The sequence below is a fragment of the Sus scrofa genome, chromosome 2 (genome assembly GCF_054392235.1).
Source record: "Sus scrofa isolate SSC_HxYL_T2T_F1_AM1 chromosome 2, Sscrofa_HxYL_maternal_Yorkshire_Landrace_v2.0, whole genome shotgun sequence".
Lineage (NCBI taxonomy): Eukaryota > Metazoa > Chordata > Mammalia > Artiodactyla > Suidae > Sus > Sus scrofa.
In genome coordinates, this window is record NC_139384.1 from 7,877,298 (window position 1) to 7,892,977 (window position 15,680).

Consider the following 15,680-nt stretch of genomic DNA (forward strand, 5'->3'; position numbering starts at 1 on the left):
ACACACTTGATGGGCTTTAAGGTTTTTTCTTGTTTTAAACAGCTTGGTCCCTGCTGGGGGCCTCTCCACCGCCCCTCCCCAGTTTGGCTATAGCTCTGAACGTCGTTCGATTTTGAGCAGTTCCACCTCGAACACCAAGGTTGCACCACCTGCAGGGGAGAAGTGGGGTCAGAATGAGAACCAGGGCCACAGGGAGATGGAATGGGGGCAGAGATGGGGGCAGGAGGGTGTATTACCTGGAATCTTTGGGGGAGCTCCCCGCTCTCCATACCCTGTCAAAGATGCATAAAGAAACAAAGTGAGTTGTAGCTAAGTGTTCTGCAGACAGCCAGGCTGAAGGCAAGCCTCTGCCCATCGCAGCCCAAGGCTAGAAATGGAGAAGGTGTAATGGAGATGAGAAGGGGCTGCAAGAGGTCTTGCAGAGGGCAGAAAATGGGCACCAGAGGCAGCTGTCCCAAGGGCCTTGCCCTGACCCCACTGCTGGACACAGCTAGACTTGGAAGAGGCAGGTACTGAATGGAGATCAATGCAGAAGCTGAAGCAGCCGTCACCTTTATCCCGATACACACCCCGAACTCTGTCCCCAGTCAGTAAGACCCTCTTACCCAGCTCTGATGGGATCACCAGCTTCCGCTTTTCCCCCTCACACATCCTGTAGGATGACACATGTTCAGCACGTGGCAACACCCGGGCTCCCTGCCCCTGCCCAGTCCCTGGGGCTTGCCTCCCACAATTCACCACCTGGACCACAGCCGTGGCCCCTCGACTCACCCTAGCAGCCCCTGGTCCCAGCCCTTGATGACCTGGCCTGTGCCCAGGGAGAAGACAAAGGGCTGGTTCTGGGGCAGGCTGCTGTCAAACTCCGTCCCATCTTCCAGCTTCCCCTGTGTTGAGACCATGGGAAGGCCAGTGAGGAAGAAGGTCTGCCTGGACACCGCCCCCCCCCCAGGTGCTCTTCCCATCCAGGTAGCACCCCACAGCACTGGCAGCCATAGTCCTAGAAGGGGACAGAAAACTTGGGCAGTTCTCAGTACACTGTCACTGCTTGCTGGTGCTAACCTGGGAGTAGACCGTGAAGAGCAGGAAAGAACTATGGAAAGAAGTGGAGGAGTTCCCGTTGTGGTGCAGTGGTTAACGAATCTGACTAGGACCAGCTCAAGATGCCGCATTGCTGTGGCTCTGGCGTAGGCTGGTGGCGACAGCTCCGATTAGACCCCTAGCCTGGGAACCTCCATATGCCGCAGGTGTGGCCCTAGAAAAGGCAAAAAGACAAAAAAAAAAGTAGAAGAGGAAACTTGCCCAAGGTCACCCACCTTTGGCAGAGGAAGGAACCTGGCTCCCAAGTCCTTTCTGGTCCCCAGAAGCCCCACCACCCACCCCCAAAGCACCACTAGGTCACCCACCGTGTAGTGCATGTGCAAGACATCCCCCTTGCGCGACTTGATGGGACAGTGGTCTACCCGTTTCTTGACTCCGATCTGCAGCTTCCGTTTGCCCTCGGCCCCCGTGGCCGTGACCAGGGCGCTCAGGCAGATGGACAGTACTGTCAGGACCCAGCTCAGCCTCATGTCTCTGTGGGGACAGACCCCGACCGACCAACCGGGGGAGAAGGCCAGAAGGGCATGGAATACGGGCAGGTACCAGAAGGATTCCACCCCACCGTACCCTGCCTGCCCCTGGGGACCCCTTTGTCCCGGGTCACCGCCCCCTCCCCCAGGTCCGCGGCCACACTTACCAGTTCAGTGAGAAGGGGGCTTGCCTGAGGACCCCAGCGGCGGGGGGAGGGGGTCAGGGGAGGCCACAGCAGCCAGGGTCCCGCCCCTTCGCTCACCCGCTGCCCTTCCTTCCCTCCCGGTCCCCAGCTCTGTTCTTCAATTCCCACCCGTCCCTTTCCGCAAAGTCCAGACCCTATCTGGCTGCACAGCAGTTGCCCCGACTGGGCGACCCCACTCACGCCACACCCAGTTGCCCCCCGCCCAGCACACCCACACCTCTGCGGCCGCCGCAGGGGGCCGGCCCCGAGGCACCCACACATCGCCACTGGGTGGCTCCGGGGAGCCCCGGTCTTCCGGGGGTAGCCCCCAGGCCGCCCCTGAGCCACCGCCCGGGGCGCCACCCCAGCTCTGAGCCCTCGGAGGCCTGCGGGGCACCCAGACTGGCCCCGTGTCGGGTGGCCGCCGAGCCCGCTCCACCCACACCACCTCTCCTGGGGGAGTTCTAGGCCTACCGCGTCCCCACGCCCGGCCACCACGGAGACCGCCCCCGCGTGGACGCCCCGGGCCATTACCTGGGCCTACCCCTTCGTGGGACTCCTTGACCCCGCCCTTTAGAGGGCGTGGTTCCGCCCCTGGCCCTGGAACCCCACCTCCGAAAGAACTAGCCCCCTTTTCCTGAACTGTAGCCACGCCGCTCACTGGCTGAAGGCCCGCCCCCAGCGCCTGGGCTCCTTCCCTCTCGGTCTCCAAACCCGAGGCTCCTCCTTCCGTCTGTTCCAGTTCCTCCTCCAAAGACCAGACTCCGCCCCCCACCAGTCCTAGCCCCGCCCCCAGCTCCGGAGCTCCGCCTTCCCCTGGCACCAGCTCAGAGGTCCCACCCGTCTCGGTTCCTCGTCCCGCCCCGACTCCCGGAGCCCCGCCCCGTGCGGCGTGAAAACCCTCCCCCTGCGGCATCCCCAGACAGCTCTGACCCCCAACCTTCAATTTCCTCGTAACCTATCCCTCGGTGACACTCGGAGCCCCGGCCCGCTCCTGCCCCGCCTGATCCAGCCTGCCGCCTTGCACCCCGGCTCCCCCCAGCCCGGGCTGTGGCCCCCGCTCACCTCCTCGCCGCGCCCCCGGAGTCAACCCCAGTCGTGCTGCCGTCTCTGCGCAGGCGCGTCATTGTCGCCAGCAGACCGGGCCACGCCGCCCGCCCTCATTGGACCGTGCGAAACCCGCTGCCTCACGCCCGCGCGGGGCGGCTTCTTCCCCAGCCCCACCCCGGGCGCCACCACGTGACTTATGCGCCACGTCCGGTGGATCCCCAGGTCCGTAAGACTAGGTGAAAGTGACTTCCGAAAGGGCTGAAGGCACTTCCGGTCTAGGTGAAATTAAGGTCAGGCGGGCGCGGGTTTCTGGAGGGGGTCTTGAGACGCCATTTTATGTCGCCCCCAGCTTCTTACACAGCGCCCTTGTTTGCCCCTGGGCGTCTTCTGGATCCACAGTCCTCAGTTAGTTGCTGTGGAAAGAGCCTGGGCTACAGAGAGCGCCCTGGGTTTGAATCTGGAGTCTGCCACTCACTGTGACCTTGAGCAAGTTCCTTGGCCTAGTAGGGTTTGGCGTCCCTGTAACCCCGGCGCGATACCATCCGGCTTGCAGGGCCACAGTAGGACTGCGGGAATGATGTGCCCGCACCTCCAGGCCCTGGCCCACAGGGCATGCTCCCTTTTCTTGCTCCCAGCATCCAGATCTTCCTCTGCCTGCCACACATTGACCCTTGACTGTCATGTTCCCCAACCAGACTTAGTGTCCGGAGCCCCACCACCTAGTTGTAAATACCTGTCCATTGAAGTAGTGAACCTGCAGGTGAGAGGCGGCTAAACCTAAGTTGAGTGTTAAGGAGACAGCGGACCTGAGGTCCAATACCTAGGTCGGTCAGCCTTTCAGGGCCTCTTTCAATAGGAAAGAGGAAAGTAATCGCAACACTGACCTCAGAATTGAGCATTAGGTGAGGAGGCACATATGAAAGGTAGGCTAAGTGGGCCTACCTCATCTTACTCTTTGGGTTGAGAAAATAATATGAAGGTAGCAATCACCATCAGGAATTGTCTCTTCTGATTTAATCCCCCTCTTGCTTTGGGCTCAACAAGATCACTACTCCACCCTCTAACACCTCAGAGAAGGCCTCCATTGGGGGAGCTGCTTTGTGTTAACAGCTGCCCTGAATATTCGGCCTCATATCAGGGCAAAGCATTGGTGCCCAAGGTTGACCTTCAGTCCACCCCTTCATCATTCAGCCCCCAGGGCACGGGAGGCAGAAGGATGGCCACTGAACTTGGGCTGGGTCAAATAAAGATCAGGAAAGTCCCAAGCAGGGCCTGGGAAGGGGAACCCAAGGTGCAAGAGAAGCGAGAGTGGAGAAGACTGTGGTTGGGGTGAGGGAGTGCCCGCCAGCCACAGACCTTTGGGGGGAGGTGGGGAGAGAGCAGGTGCATGGCCTTAGAGCTAAGCTCTAGGAAACAAAAAGCTGAAAACGCAGAGTGTAGCCTGGCAGGGAAGATGTGTTTTCTTTTCTATTACATGAAGACACTTTTTCTTGGAGCCCAAGGGCCCAGATCACAGCAATCATCTGTTCCCTCCATGCACATGTGGGAACTGAGGCTCAGAGAGAGAGGGACAGTGACAGCCACGGTCATTCAGCAGATCTGGGTCCCATCTCAAGCTCATTGGCCCTAACAGGCCATCTCCTTCCAGAAAGGAACCCTTGTGATTAATAAGGACAGGGACTCCCCAGGGCCTGTAATCACAACGTGAATGTGAAGGAGGCAGAATTCTGGCTCTGTGACCTTTGTGGGGCCTTGAGCCTCATCTCCAAGCTCTGTGTCTAGGAGGCAGTGTGATACAGACATTGATGCCCAAACCAGCCAGCCTGGACAGTGACAAACAGTGACAGAAGCAGGGACGGCTCCTTCCATCTCTTTTATCAGGACTGGGGTTCACAGTTCTTGTACCGAAGCCCAACTCCCATTATTTTGCAGGGGATCAGGGTCTTCTTAGTGAGGGGACGGAGGAGCCAGTTGTTAGATGCCAACTGGCACAAGGTGGTTAAAAACTGAGACGGGCCCCCATTGTCTCTCAAGTTGATAGGCGATCCCTCTTGCTGCCCTCAAGTCTCTTCATCCAGCGCTGCCCGTGTTGTTGGACGGCAGCTTCAGAGAGACACGAGGCGGTCAGAAAGCCCTCTGAAAGGCCCGGGTCCGAGAGGAGCTTCTGCCCAGGCTGAGGTCTTGGGGACTGGACTCTTCTCACCAGACTGCCCTTGTGGCCCCTATACCCTGGGGGTCAGGGGGCAGGGGCTGTGAGGCAAGTGGCCCCACTGAGTCTGAGAAGCAATGTGTCACCTTCGCAGCTTCCGGCACCTGAGGAGGGAACGAGGGGGTCTGTTCATGCTGGCACAGCTCAGCCCCTGCTCCTCTGGACCCACCCCCTTGTCACCGCCTGTGGACCCCATTCTCCCCTAACACTTCCTGGGAAGTCCCACAGGCCCGCCATGGAAGGGAGGGTGGCGAGAAACACCTTGGACAAGGGCGGACAAAGGTTCCACTGCATCCCCTGGCCTTTCAGAGCCCATACGGTGGAACAACTGTCTTTCTGTGGCTCAGGGCCTTGCCAACTGGAAAGGGGTCTTTCTCATTTCTACTCCTGGCAGATATCACCACTTCCAGGACATCTCTGAATTGCTCAAAGGTGTTGTCAGTGCCCCTTACCACAGCCCGTGACTTGACATCCTCTGTTGGCATCATGTGCCCTCGTGTCTGACTCCCGCGTTAGAACGTGAACCTTGTTTGTGCTGACCCCAGCGCCCGCAGGCACTTGGGCAATATTTGTTCAACACACTCAAAGCGGCCTCTTCCCTGGCTCTTCTCCCAGTGGCAGGCTCACCTGGACCTGCTCCAGGACGGGGCCCTGAGCCCTGCCCCAACAAACGCCATGCGGATGCCTCACCTGCAGGTGTCTGGGTTGAGCTCTAAGCCCCGCCCTTGACAACGGAGGAAGCTGCGGCGTCGGCAGCGGCAGCGGCAGGTCCAGGGGTCAGGGCGCTGGCGGCGCTGGGGGCAGCGTGGGCAGAGGGGCCTGGGGCTGGAGTGGGATGGGTGATGTCAGCTGGGGAGGGTGCTCCGGGGGCAGGGTCCCAGCCCGGAACAGAGCGGGGCTGGGGACGGTGGTGGGGAGTGGAAACCCTAGGAGGAGAAGCAACATGTCTCGGGTGGGAAGAAAGAATCTTCCCAGGAGCTGGGATCAGGGCAGAGCATAGACTTAGGGGGCAGAGGGAAAAGGGAGAGGGGGACACAAGTGGGAGGAAAAGGAGGGGAGGGGATCACAACTTCCTGCCCCACTCTTAACACCCCCCGCCCAACCCCCACATCACATTCTGGGCGCTAGGCCTGGGCTCCCATCCCACCTCAGCAAGAGCCCAAGACTCACCTGTCTGGCTTCACGGCACTCTCTCGTTTTTTTGGTCTGAAAAGTAAGAGGCAGACAGAGACAAGGAAGAAGAGGATCAGGAAGCCAAGCATCCTCCTCTTGTGCCCCAGATCCCGGGCCTACCCAGCTCTCCTCTCAGAAACCTGGTCCCCGCTGTGGGGTGCCATCACACCCAGCACTCCCCTAGCGTGCTCCCTGCAAACCCAAAAGCGGAGCCTGGCTGGCACCTGCATTCACACTGGCTGTGTTCTTCCAGGGACATCTCCCCCAGCTGACTGCTTGGGTACCGGATCATCAGGATCTGTGCTCAGAACAAGGAAAGACACATGAAAGAGAAAGGAACGGGACAAAGCTCTAGGGCTGGAGGGGTGAGAACACCCCACCCACGAGCCAACCCCCGTCCCCAGAACACCAGCATCCACCGCAGCCAGGCACGCCCCCCTGCCCCATACCTGCATTCGGACCTGGTGCTGCCCAGTGGGCACACACTCCAGGCCGTCGTCAGGGCAGCAGCCACCACAGCGCTGCACAGTCACGCAGCTGGGCACCAGTTGCTTGGCCACAGTGCCCATGAGCTCCATGGTCAGAGGCACCACTACCTCCCGCGGCTGGCAAGTGGCACGAGCATATACGTCTATCCATGACACCACTGGGGACAGATAAGTAAGGGTTAAGTCCTCACTAGGTTTCCTGTGGCTGCTCCCTGGTTCCCCTGCCCCTGTGCCCAGCAGCTGTTTCTCCCTAGTCTCCAAGTCATGGCCACTCTCCACTAGCTTCCACTCTGCCCTCCCCAGCTGCTTCCCCTGCCATGTCCATCCAGGACCCAGGAACCCCACTGCCTCAATCAATCTCCCCTTCTGGGAAATGGGCAGAACAAAAGTTTGCATCTTACACCTTACATCTGTGATTACACAGAATGAGGAAGACCCAGAGTCTGGAATCCGGGCTGGAGCAAAGCGTTCCCAGTGCTGGCTACTGCAGTTACTGTGTTACTATTACCTTTCTTTTGGTGGCCAGAGGCATCAGGCTGGGAGACCGGGGCCTATGAGAGAGAAAAGAGCTGGACCCAAGGTGCACTCCAGGAAGGGCTAGCCCTGTCACTGTCCCCAGGGCTCTGCCCTTGCCGTCAGGAGGCTTCAACCCCTCTCTGACATTTTTCCAGGTTGCTCTGTTCCTGGGGCCACTCTAGCTTTACCTGTCCTCTCTTGGCCACCTGGGACCTGCCCTGGCCACGACCAGCCAGGCGCGCTCTGCCCGCAGCGTCGAATCTCCAAGCCTCGGGAGCGGGTTAGTTCTCGAGGCCGCAGGTCAGGAGGGGGCACAGTGGGCGCCGAACCGCGCGTCCTGTAGGCACCGAGGCGGCCCCGCCCCCGGCGGCGCCCAGGGGACGGGGTGGGGCGGGGGAGTGGCCCCGGCGTTGGGCCGGCGGGCCAGCGGGGAGGGACACCTCCTGGGGGATGCCCGGGCCGGGACCCTGCGACTCCCCCGTCGGCGGCGGCCCGACCCCGCGGATCCCCGAGGCCGCGGCCGCCCCGCGCCTCTCCACTTCCGCCAACCTTGAGAGAGGGCAAGGCGGGCGGGCGGGATGTCGCGGACGCACGTACCTGGGCGGGGGCCAGCTGCAGGAGCGCAGCGAGCAGCAGGCGGCGGAGCAGGGGGCTCATGGTGGCCGCGGGGGCCGCGTGCCGGGGGCGCCCGCATCGCCCTAGCCCGGTGGCGCGAGGGGCGGCGGCAGCCAGAGCCCCATGGCGCGGGCTCGGGCGCGGCGGGCGGGGGCCGGGCGCGGGGGGCGGCTCCTCCGCGGCCCCCTCCCGAGCCCTGGGCGCAGGCAGCGCAGCGCAGCGCAGCGGCGGCGGCGGCGGCCGGAGGAGCCGGGCGGGCGGGCGGCCGGTGGCGGCGGCGGCGGCGGCGGGCGGCGGGGACGGCGGGGGCGGCGGGGGGCCGGGCCCGGGATGGCGGGCGGGCGGCTCATGTGACCCAGACACGCGCTCCCCACCGGGCCGCGGGGCGGGGGCGGGGCGGGGGAGGGGGCGAGGCCGCCGGCGGGGCCCGCCCCCTGCACACACACCCCCTCCCGCCGCAGCAGGGGAAAGGGGACGCACCGCCCAGGGGGCCGGGCTCCCGGGTGGCCGTCGCCGGATCCCGGAGGGCGGGGCCCGGGCCGGGGGCGCCAGGCCTGAAGGAGGGAACCAGACAAGAGCTCTGAGAACCACTTTATTGCCCGCGTTTCTGGGAGTGGGACGTACCAGGAGGGAAGCACAGAGGGAGCACACCCCGGGCCCCATCCAGGTGAGCTGCTCAGGGGCTGGGGGGCACGATCCCTGGGCCTTCAGGAGGGCCAGGTGTTGGCTGCAGCAGCTGCCTCTGCTGTTGCTCCTGCTGGAGCCTGGCTCTTTTGGCCCTGCAGGGGAGAGCACCTGTGGTCGGGACAGGGATCCCGGAGGGTGGTGCCAGGACAGTGAAGGGAGGGCAGAAAAGAGCTGGGACAGACCTGGCCCGGGCCCGAGTGTCATTGTAGATGGCTGTGATGATCCGATCCTTTTCATCCATGAAGCTACGGTGCACCTGCTCCAGCTTCCTGCATGGGGGGTACAGTTAACTTTGGGCCCCCAGTACCTTCTGTCCCCCAGTCCCACCCTCTCCACCCCACTCTAGGGTCTCAGAGCTTTAGATCTGTGGGGACCTCAGCCTCGCTGCCTATGTTGCATGAGGAGAGGGGCACAGAGTGGCTTGTCCAGAGTCCAATGGCCACCTAGGTCCCTGACTGTCCTGAAGGTGGTGACAGCAGACCCAGTGTCCTGGAGGGGAACTAGAAAGGGTTGTTCCTCCAATTCCATTACTAAGCGAGGCACACTGCTAGCAGTGGGCACCCGCCTTTAGGTGTCTTTGCTGTCAAACCTCGGTGGCATGGCGTGCGTGAGAGGGTGGTGGGAAAACAGCGACTGACAAACAAATGAGGATGGTTGTCCAATTCGATGCATTTCCTTCTGGTGTTAAAATTTTGATTAGCTCCAGCGCTCTCTGGCAGCCGGCACCAAAAATTTACATTCGTATTATAAAAAACTGAAAATGACATTACCCCTTAGTGCAGAGCTGCCTTTGCCAAGTAAGAAGAGGCTCTGGGTGTTTCTGGTGTGGCTCAGTGGTAACAATCCCTACTAGTATCTGTGAGGATGCAGGGTTGATCCCTAGCCTCGTTCAGTGGGTTAAGGATCTGACATTGCCTTGAGCTGCAGTGTAGGTCAAAGATCCGGCTTAGATTTGGCGTTGCTGTGGCTGTGGCTACAACTCCAACTCCAATTGTACCCCTCACCTGGGAACCTCCATAATGCTGCAGGTGAGGACCTAAAAAGCAAAAAAAAGAAAAGACGACAAAGAAGAAGAGGCCCTGGAGGAGACCTATTTCATGAAATTCCTTTTTTTTTTTTTTGTCTTTTTGCCTTTTTCTAGGGCCGCTCCTACGGCATATGGAGATTCCCAGGCTAGGGGTCCAATCAGAGCTGTAGCCGCCGGCCTACACCAGAGCCACAGCAACGCGGGATCCGAGCCGCATCTGCAACCTACACCACAGCTCATGGCAACGCCGGATCCTTAACCCACTGAGCAAGGCCAGGGACCAAACCCAAAAACCTCATGGTTCCTAATTGGATTCGTTAACCACTGTGCCACGACGGGAACTCCGCAATTCTTAGCTTGAGAAACACAAGAATGCAGGCCACAGGGACAGTGTGGGTGGATGCCTGACACTGGGCTTTGCCCACCCTCCTGCCCTCTGCCCATCAGCCCAGGGGGAAGCGCACCTGAAGGCAACATAGTGCAGGCACATGCCTGCCAGCATGATCAAGAGGCAGTACCCCAGCGTTCGCTGGTTGTGTTTCTGCTGCTGCCGCCTTGACTCTGGTCCCTGAGGCCTGACACCAGGAAACTGGGCCCAGTATTGTGCGCTGGGGTCCTCCCAGGAGCTGTTGGGAGGGAGAAGGGAGAATGTAGGGAAGAGTCTCCTGGTGAGACTTGGCCGTGGCAAGCTGGGGGCAGGACTACTGTACCTGTGCGCCCGATGAGCAGACCTGGGATAGGCTGCGGTTCCTGGAGACTTTGGGGAAGTCGCTGAACGAAGCTGGTGGTCATAGCTACGGCGGCTCTCCTCACGGCTGAGCACTTGGTACGCTTCACTCAGCTCCACAAAGCGGCTGTGCAGGGCTGGGTTCCCGGGGTCCCGGTCAGGGTGCAGCTGGGGTGGGGTAGGACTCCCCTCATCTCCCTTTCCATGCCCCCTCCCAGGACCTATCCTGATCATGTCCACCCACCTGGGCTCATGTTATTCCTAAGGCCCTGCCTGGGCAGTGACCTTCACTCTCAGGGCTGCCTGTGCCTCCAGAAGAGTAGAGTCTAGAAGCAAAGACTCCTGCCCCCTCCCCTGTTGACACCCTCCACACCTGCTGCCTGGCTCTCACCATATACCCTGGTCCCAGCTTTCCCAAGAGTAGGCGGGTCAAGAGAACCAAGCCCAGACCATCAGACAGGACCCTTGGCTCCTGCTCCCAACCTTTCTTCCCTCCTGGCCAGATCCCTGCCCCTGGGGCACCTCCCATTCCCTGTGAAATCCTGAGGGAATATGCACAGCCAGAAGGAGCCTCTCAGCTCCATTCCTGAGAATCTGGAGCCTCCCCCATGTGGCTCACACGTTCTCCCCCCTCTCCATTTAAGACCCACTGGTACCTCTTTGGACTTGGAGAAGAAAGCTCGTTTAACTTCTTCAGCACTGGCACCAGGATGCACCCCCAACAGTTCATAGTAGTTACTGGGGCCAGACCTGTGGAAAGAGGCCCAAACATGCAGGGGATGAGGAAAACACAGGATACCCCTTTCCTGCCCCTCCCAGCCCCTGTGGGCCACGCCCTTCAACTCAGCATCCAGGTGCCAGGGGGCTGAGGCAGGGGCCAAGGGAGATCTCTAAATCATCCCTCCCTCTTTGAGTGTTCCAGGTATGGACCACATCAGAATGTCTCAAAGTGTAGTCTTCGGACCCTTTGCATCAGAAACCCCTGAAAAGCATGTTTAAAAAAATAGATTCTTGGAGTTCCTGTTGTGGCTCAGCTGGTTAAGAACCCAAGTATTGTACGTGAGAATGCAGGTTCAATCCCTGGCCTTGCTCAGTGGGTCAAGGATCCGGCATTGCTGCAAGCTGAGGAACAGGTCGCAGATGCGGCTCGGATCTGGTGTTGCTGTGGCTGTGGTGTAGGCCCCATGTGCTGTAGCTCCCATTTATTTGACCCCTAGTCTAGGAAGAACCTCCCTGTGCTGCAGCTGTGGCCCTAAAAAGAAAGAAGAAAAAAGTGGTTTGCTGAGTCCTCCTTCATTCCCGCCAATCAGAATCTCCAGAGCAGGGCCCAGGAATCTTCATTTTTGTGAGCTCCCCCCATCCCCAATCCCACCCCTGTGGGTTTTGTACAGGGGTGCTTGACAACCACCAGCGTGGTGGACAGCACATAGGGTTTGGCTCGGGATCAAATTCCAAATCTGCCACTTAACTCTATGGCCTTGGGGGTCATCCCTTAATCTCTGATCCTATGTCCTCAGCAATGAAGGTGAGGGTGACCGGAGACAAGGGTGACCGGAGACAAGGCTGTAAGGCGCCTGACCCAGAGTAAGAGATCACCACTATCCCAGAACCTAGTGTAGGGTCTAGAACTGGGCAAGCCCGCAGCAGAAACCCTCTGAATGACCCAGGCGCCCAACTCACCGCTGCCCGGCGGCCGCAGCGAAGGACCGGGTGGGAGGGTTGCGGGGCCACAGCCGGCACAGGCGCAGGGGCAGCATGGCGGCAGGCGGGCAGCTGGTGAAAGGAGGCCACAAAGAGGAGTGGGATGGGACCAGACTTCAACCACTGCGGAGGGGGTGGCGGGCAGAGGGAAGGGGCCCGATCCCGTTTAGACGCGAAGGAAAACTGAGGCGGCCCAGGGGACGCAGAGGGAAATGGAACCTCCTTGCTCTAGACCAGACCCGCCTGTCGCCGCCTCTGATCAGGGCGTCCGGGGCCTTTCTCCAGTCTTGTCTCAGGGTCTGGATAACCGGCCCCGGATGCAGCGACCCCTTCCCACCCTGGGAGCCTGGGGGGCGGGTGCAGGAGGAGCCACACCAAACCCCGCCCCTGCTGCACTCACGGACTCCGCGGCCGTCGCCATTTCCTGCTCCCATTCAGGCCCGGCCTCCTCACTCTCATTGGCTTAGATGCTAAGGCCACGCCCACTCGTCTGAAGGTGAGGACGTGCGGCGAAGGCCCGCCCCCTCCCGCTGACTGGCTTTTGATGCCTCGGACCCACCCATAGAGGCGGGCTCCTGTGGTCTTGGCAGGAGGGCGCCAGCACCCACTTGGGAAGCCTGCCGACCGACCCTGACCCTCGACCCTGGACCCTAGGCCCTGGCGCAGTTGCCTTGTCCCTCCCTCGGATATGCCTGTTACTCCGCTCTGCAGCGAGACGCGTTTCACAAAGCAGTTTCCACACCATAGTCGGCCTGGAACCTCATCAGAGCCTGGCATGGGAGCAAGGCGCTCAGCTTCAGAGGGGTAAACCGAGGCTGGGCCTTACCACCCCACCCCCCACCCCAGGCCCTTCGCTTGTCTCTGTCGGCCACCTAGGGCTCTCCCAGCAGCCCCTCCCTGTCCCACGGAAACAGCAGATGGCAGTGGAATCCAAGAATAAAGTCCTTTATTGTCTTCCGAGCGGTGGTGACAGGGCTGGGGACTCAGGGCAACTCAGGTGGAGTTTCCCTGGACCCGACTGTAGAGGAAGATGGCGCCTTTGGCCGATGGGCAGAGCTGGGACCACATTTCAGTCTCCTGCAACCTCCGCACCTTCTGTGGGGAGACAGTGAGACCCAGACATCCGGACCTCAGGTTTCTTGCGGGAGCTGTGCCCACAGATTCTGAGCCTCGGAGCCCTCTAAGGAGACATGTCGAGGGGGCTGAACAGGTTAGTGGCCTCTCTCCTTGGGCTGGGGGAATCCCTAGTGGGGCCTTGTGGCTCCGGAGGGAAGCCCTGAGAGATTCAGGAGCCCTCTCTGACCCAGCCCTGGGAGACAGACATGCATCACCAGGCTTCTGTAAGCCCTGAGCCCAGCTCTTTGTCCAAAGAAGACACACTTTGCCACTTCGAACCTGTGTCTCCACAAAGATAATTCCCGTGGATTCGTGGGCCTCAGGTCCCCCACTCATGTAGTGCTTCCTCACCTGCTCAGAAGACAGGCTGCACCTGGACAGGGACATGAGAGTGGCCTGGTGAGTGCTTAGCTCCTGGAGGGTCCCTCAGCTGCCTCAGCCATGCCCCTTAACCACCCACCTACCCCAGGACCCAGGACCCTGTCCCCCAGAGCTCACTCACTGGACGTAGAACTCGGCACTGGCACGGCCGGCACTGGTCTCATTGCGGGCGATGCCCAATAGCAGCGGCCGGCTCAGGGTGAGCAGCGGCAGGTTCACCTAGGATCAGGGAGACCACCTGTCAGTACCCACCGCCTGCTTCCCTGCTCCTCTCAGCATAGAAGAGTGTGTTACCCTTGGACAGCATTTTACAGTTTGTACTTCAAGTGCCCAGCATCACAGAATGTCAGATCTTGGGCATGCTCATGGGAAAATCAGAACCGGCGAGATTGAATGGTTTGCTCAGGGTCACCCAAGGGAAGTGGCTTTAGTAACTGGGACCACCATTCACTCCTCTTTCTCACAAACCGGGAGGGACATTTATCATTGCTCCCATTGTAAAAAGGAAGAACCTGGGAGTTCCCGTTGTGGCTCAGCAGCAATGAACCCAACTAGGATCCATGAGGACATGGGTTTGATCCCTGGCCTTGCTTGGTGGGTTAAGGAACTGGTGTGGCTGTGGCTGTGGCGTAGGCTGGCGGCTACACCTCCTATTCAACCCTTAGCCTGGGAACTTCCATATGCCCCGGGTGCAGCCCTAAAAAGACCAAAAAAGGAAGAACCTGAGGCACACACAGAAACGGGGGCTAGAATTCCATTCCGTGCGCACCTGGCTACAAAGCCAAGCTCTTTGCTCAATGCTGGATGCCTGCAGATACTCCTGCCAGCCTAGACCTGTGGAATTCTGGCATGTTCTACCCACTCTCTCCTTGCCCACCAGCTTGGCCCACCTGCCCCTCACTTACCTCATCACAGATCTCCTGGAGGACACTGGAGAAGAGCTCATGTACCACCAGCTCCCCAGGGAGGTCCTTGTGCAGGGGGCTGTCACCTGGGCACAGGGCCTGCGAGAGGTCAGGCTGAACCCCTGCTCCCCTTTTCCTGCCCTGCCTTCCCCCATACTCACTGGCCCTGAGGGCCTGGCTGGGCACAGCATGAGTCTTGGGGAGCCCCTGGCCCAGGCCCCCTTTTTCCAGATGGACAGCCAGAGGTGCAGCTAGCTCCTCCACCCCCATCCCCACTTCCCTAGATTCCCCCAGGTCTGGGGGCTGGGTTCACTGTGGAGGATGAAACCCCACGGTGAGCAGAGACTTTGGGAGAAGCATCCGGCCAACTCCTTTAAGGGATGAGGGAAACAAAGCCAAACTCTCTGGGTCTTTGTGTTTTTGCGCCCAGCCTGGCATCTCACCTTAGGTTCAGGGTGCCCACCAGGCACGTCCACCAGCCCAGGTGCCTCAGCCACCTGCCCAGAACGGCGCAGAAAGACAAGGAAGCCATCAGCGGTGGCCAGGGCAGCCCCCACCCCCAGGGGGTCCGCCAGGTAGGCTTGCTTGTCACCCCAGTCGGTGGCCCCCTGCTGTCGCAGCCAGGCAGCTGAGCTGGCCCAGTTGGTGCCCAGGAAGTCTCGATAAGATGTAAGGCCCAGGTGCAGGAGCAGCTGTGGCCCCGGTGAGCCAGTGGGCACCAGGGTGGCGGAGTGTAGGCGGAACTTGGGGGCATCAAAGAGCCAGGGCTGGGCCCGAAGCCGGCTCTCCCAGATGGCAGTGATGGCCTTGTCCCCTCCTGGCAGTGGGCGACGGTCATAGGCTGGACTCAGCTCAGCCCGTACTTGCTCCTCGGGCAACCCGCCAGGGGGGCACTGTAGCAGCAGGGACACCTCAGGGTCCATGGTTAGGACAGGGCAGTTCTGGGGGAGGACACAACCAAGTCTGTCACCCTGGGGGACCCACAGCCACCCTTGAGCCCGGCAGCTGGCCCCCTCTGCCACAGACTTCCTGAGGATACCCTCAGCCCTTCTGCATCTCCCTGACCACTCCCTGGGCAGTAAAGTGTCTTATCATCATCCCGGCCAGAGCTCCGAGGCTCCCGCTGCCAGAATCCCTGAGACTCCCCGGCATCCCTACCACCCAGAGGTCCTGGGTCCAGTCACCCCCCCATACACCTGTTTCCCAAAACCAAAGGTCCTCTCTCCAACAGCTGACGCGCAGGTACGCCTCCCCGGTTCCGGAAGCTCCGGCCGCCACTCACCCGCCCACAATTTTCGCAGGCTCCGCCCCTTTCCCCCAGAGCGGAAGTGC

At 60.7% G+C, this 15,680-nt stretch overlaps 4 protein-coding genes across 24 annotated transcripts; all 4 read right to left on the minus strand.

The window, feature by feature from the left end:
* Window positions 1-10: 10 nt before the first annotated feature.
* Window positions 11-2,967, minus strand: FKBP2 (FKBP prolyl isomerase 2). 8 transcript variants are annotated; one of them, XM_085010818.1, is made up of 7 exons: window positions 2,819-2,865; window positions 1,736-1,759; window positions 1,404-1,572; window positions 772-884; window positions 606-652; window positions 237-272; window positions 11-149 (listed from the first exon to the last, which is right to left on the minus strand). In XM_085010818.1, the coding sequence occupies exons 3-7, from the start codon at window positions 1,566-1,568 to the stop codon at window positions 88-90; spliced, it is 423 nt and encodes a 140-aa protein (XP_084866944.1). In that variant the 5' UTR covers window positions 1,569-1,572; window positions 1,736-1,759; window positions 2,819-2,865; the 3' UTR covers window positions 11-87. The 8 variants fall into 8 exon arrangements, with proteins under 8 accessions (XP_084866944.1, XP_084866946.1, XP_084866945.1 ...); XM_085010820.1 differs by having other exon boundaries at window positions 2,694-2,865; XM_085010819.1 differs by lacking the exon at window positions 2,819-2,865 and adding an exon at window positions 2,288-2,415.
* A 1,694-nt stretch (window positions 2,968-4,661) lies between these two features.
* On the minus strand, window positions 4,662-8,152 carry VEGFB (vascular endothelial growth factor B). 3 transcript variants are annotated; one of them, XM_003353793.5, is made up of 7 exons: window positions 7,787-8,152; window positions 7,182-7,224; window positions 6,635-6,831; window positions 6,410-6,483; window positions 6,183-6,218; window positions 5,703-5,938; window positions 4,662-5,116 (listed from the first exon to the last, which is right to left on the minus strand). In XM_003353793.5, the coding sequence occupies exons 1-6, from the start codon at window positions 7,844-7,846 to the stop codon at window positions 5,725-5,727; spliced, it is 624 nt and encodes a 207-aa protein (XP_003353841.2). In that variant the 5' UTR covers window positions 7,847-8,152; the 3' UTR covers window positions 4,662-5,116; window positions 5,703-5,724. The 3 variants fall into 3 exon arrangements, with proteins under 3 accessions (XP_003353841.2, XP_003122626.3, XP_084866927.1); XM_003122578.6 differs by having other exon boundaries at window positions 5,703-5,837; window positions 7,787-8,099; XM_085010801.1 differs by lacking the exon at window positions 7,787-8,152 and adding an exon at window positions 7,378-7,739 and having other exon boundaries at window positions 5,703-5,837.
* Window positions 8,153-8,383: 231 nt separating this feature from the next.
* Window positions 8,384-12,461, minus strand: DNAJC4 (DnaJ heat shock protein family (Hsp40) member C4). Of its 4 annotated transcripts, none has more exons than XM_003122579.6 (7): window positions 12,347-12,461; window positions 11,926-12,018; window positions 10,902-10,995; window positions 10,229-10,413; window positions 9,983-10,144; window positions 8,674-8,760; window positions 8,384-8,583 (listed from the first exon to the last, which is right to left on the minus strand). In XM_003122579.6, the coding sequence occupies exons 1-7, from the start codon at window positions 12,403-12,405 to the stop codon at window positions 8,481-8,483; spliced, it is 783 nt and encodes a 260-aa protein (XP_003122627.5). In that variant the 5' UTR covers window positions 12,406-12,461; the 3' UTR covers window positions 8,384-8,480. The 4 variants fall into 4 exon arrangements, with proteins under 4 accessions (XP_003122627.5, XP_084866935.1, XP_084866936.1 ...); XM_085010809.1 differs by lacking the exon at window positions 12,347-12,461 and adding an exon at window positions 12,210-12,312 and having other exon boundaries at window positions 11,926-12,021; XM_085010810.1 differs by lacking the exon at window positions 12,347-12,461 and adding an exon at window positions 12,186-12,312.
* A 414-nt stretch (window positions 12,462-12,875) lies between these two features.
* NUDT22 (nudix hydrolase 22) lies at window positions 12,876-15,678 on the minus strand. 9 transcript variants are annotated; one of them, XR_014836872.1, is made up of 6 exons: window positions 15,545-15,628; window positions 14,792-15,289; window positions 14,349-14,434; window positions 13,565-13,662; window positions 13,342-13,435; window positions 12,876-13,041 (listed from the first exon to the last, which is right to left on the minus strand). XR_014836872.1 is itself a non-coding variant. In XM_013994165.3 (6 exons), exons 2-6 carry the CDS (start codon window positions 15,269-15,271, stop codon window positions 12,940-12,942), a joined length of 873 nt encoding a protein of 290 aa, XP_013849619.2. In that variant the 5' UTR covers window positions 15,272-15,289; window positions 15,631-15,678; the 3' UTR covers window positions 12,876-12,939. The 9 variants fall into 9 exon arrangements, 7 of the variants coding, with proteins under 7 accessions (XP_013849619.2, XP_013849620.2, XP_005660810.3 ...); XM_013994165.3 differs by lacking the exon at window positions 15,545-15,628 and adding an exon at window positions 15,631-15,678 and having other exon boundaries at window positions 14,349-14,447; XM_013994166.3 differs by having other exon boundaries at window positions 13,414-13,435; window positions 14,349-14,447.
* Between the last annotated feature and the right edge of the window lie 2 nt (window positions 15,679-15,680).

Coding starts and splice junctions, on each gene's coding strand:
- DNAJC4 (XM_003122579.6), bottom strand. CDS start 12,405: ATGAGAGTGAGGAGGCCGGGCCTGAATGGGAGCAGGAAATGGCGACGG. Junction 12,019..12,346: donor TGGCGACGGCCGCGGAGTCC/GTGAGTGCAGCA, acceptor TCCTTTCACCAG/CTGCCCGCCTGCCGCCATGC. Junction 10,145..10,228: donor TCTGCTCATCGGGCGCACAG/GTACAGTAGTCC, acceptor CCCTCCCAACAG/CTCCTGGGAGGACCCCAGCG.
- NUDT22 (XM_013994164.3), bottom strand. CDS start 15,271: ATGGACCCTGAGGTGTCCCTGCTGCTACAGTGCCCCCCTGGCGGGTTG. Junction 14,448..14,791: donor GTGGGCACCCTGAACCTAAG/GTGAGATGCCAG, acceptor GACCTCTCGCAG/GCCCTGTGCCCAGGTGACAG. Junction 13,436..13,564: donor AGTGCCGAGTTCTACGTCCA/GTGAGTGAGCTC, acceptor GTCCCTGTCCAG/GTGCAGCCTGTCTTCTGAGC.
- FKBP2 (XM_085010822.1), bottom strand. CDS start 2,284: ATGGCCCGGGGCGTCCACGCGGGGGCGGTCTCCGTGGTGGCCGGGCGT. Junction 885..1,403: donor TCTTGCACATGCACTACACG/GTGGGTGACCTA, acceptor GTCTCAACACAG/GGGAAGCTGGAAGATGGGAC. Junction 150..236: donor AGCTCCCCCAAAGATTCCAG/GTAATACACCCT, acceptor TCTCCCCTGCAG/GTGGTGCAACCTTGGTGTTC.
- VEGFB (XM_003353793.5), bottom strand. CDS start 7,846: ATGAGCCCCCTGCTCCGCCGCCTGCTGCTCGCTGCGCTCCTGCAGCTG. Junction 6,832..7,181: donor CTCTGGCCACCAAAAGAAAG/GTAATAGTAACA, acceptor ATCTGTCCCCAG/TGGTGTCATGGATAGACGTA. Junction 6,219..6,409: donor CACAGCCAGTGTGAATGCAG/GTGCCAGCCAGG, acceptor CTTACTTTTCAG/ACCAAAAAAACGAGAGAGTG.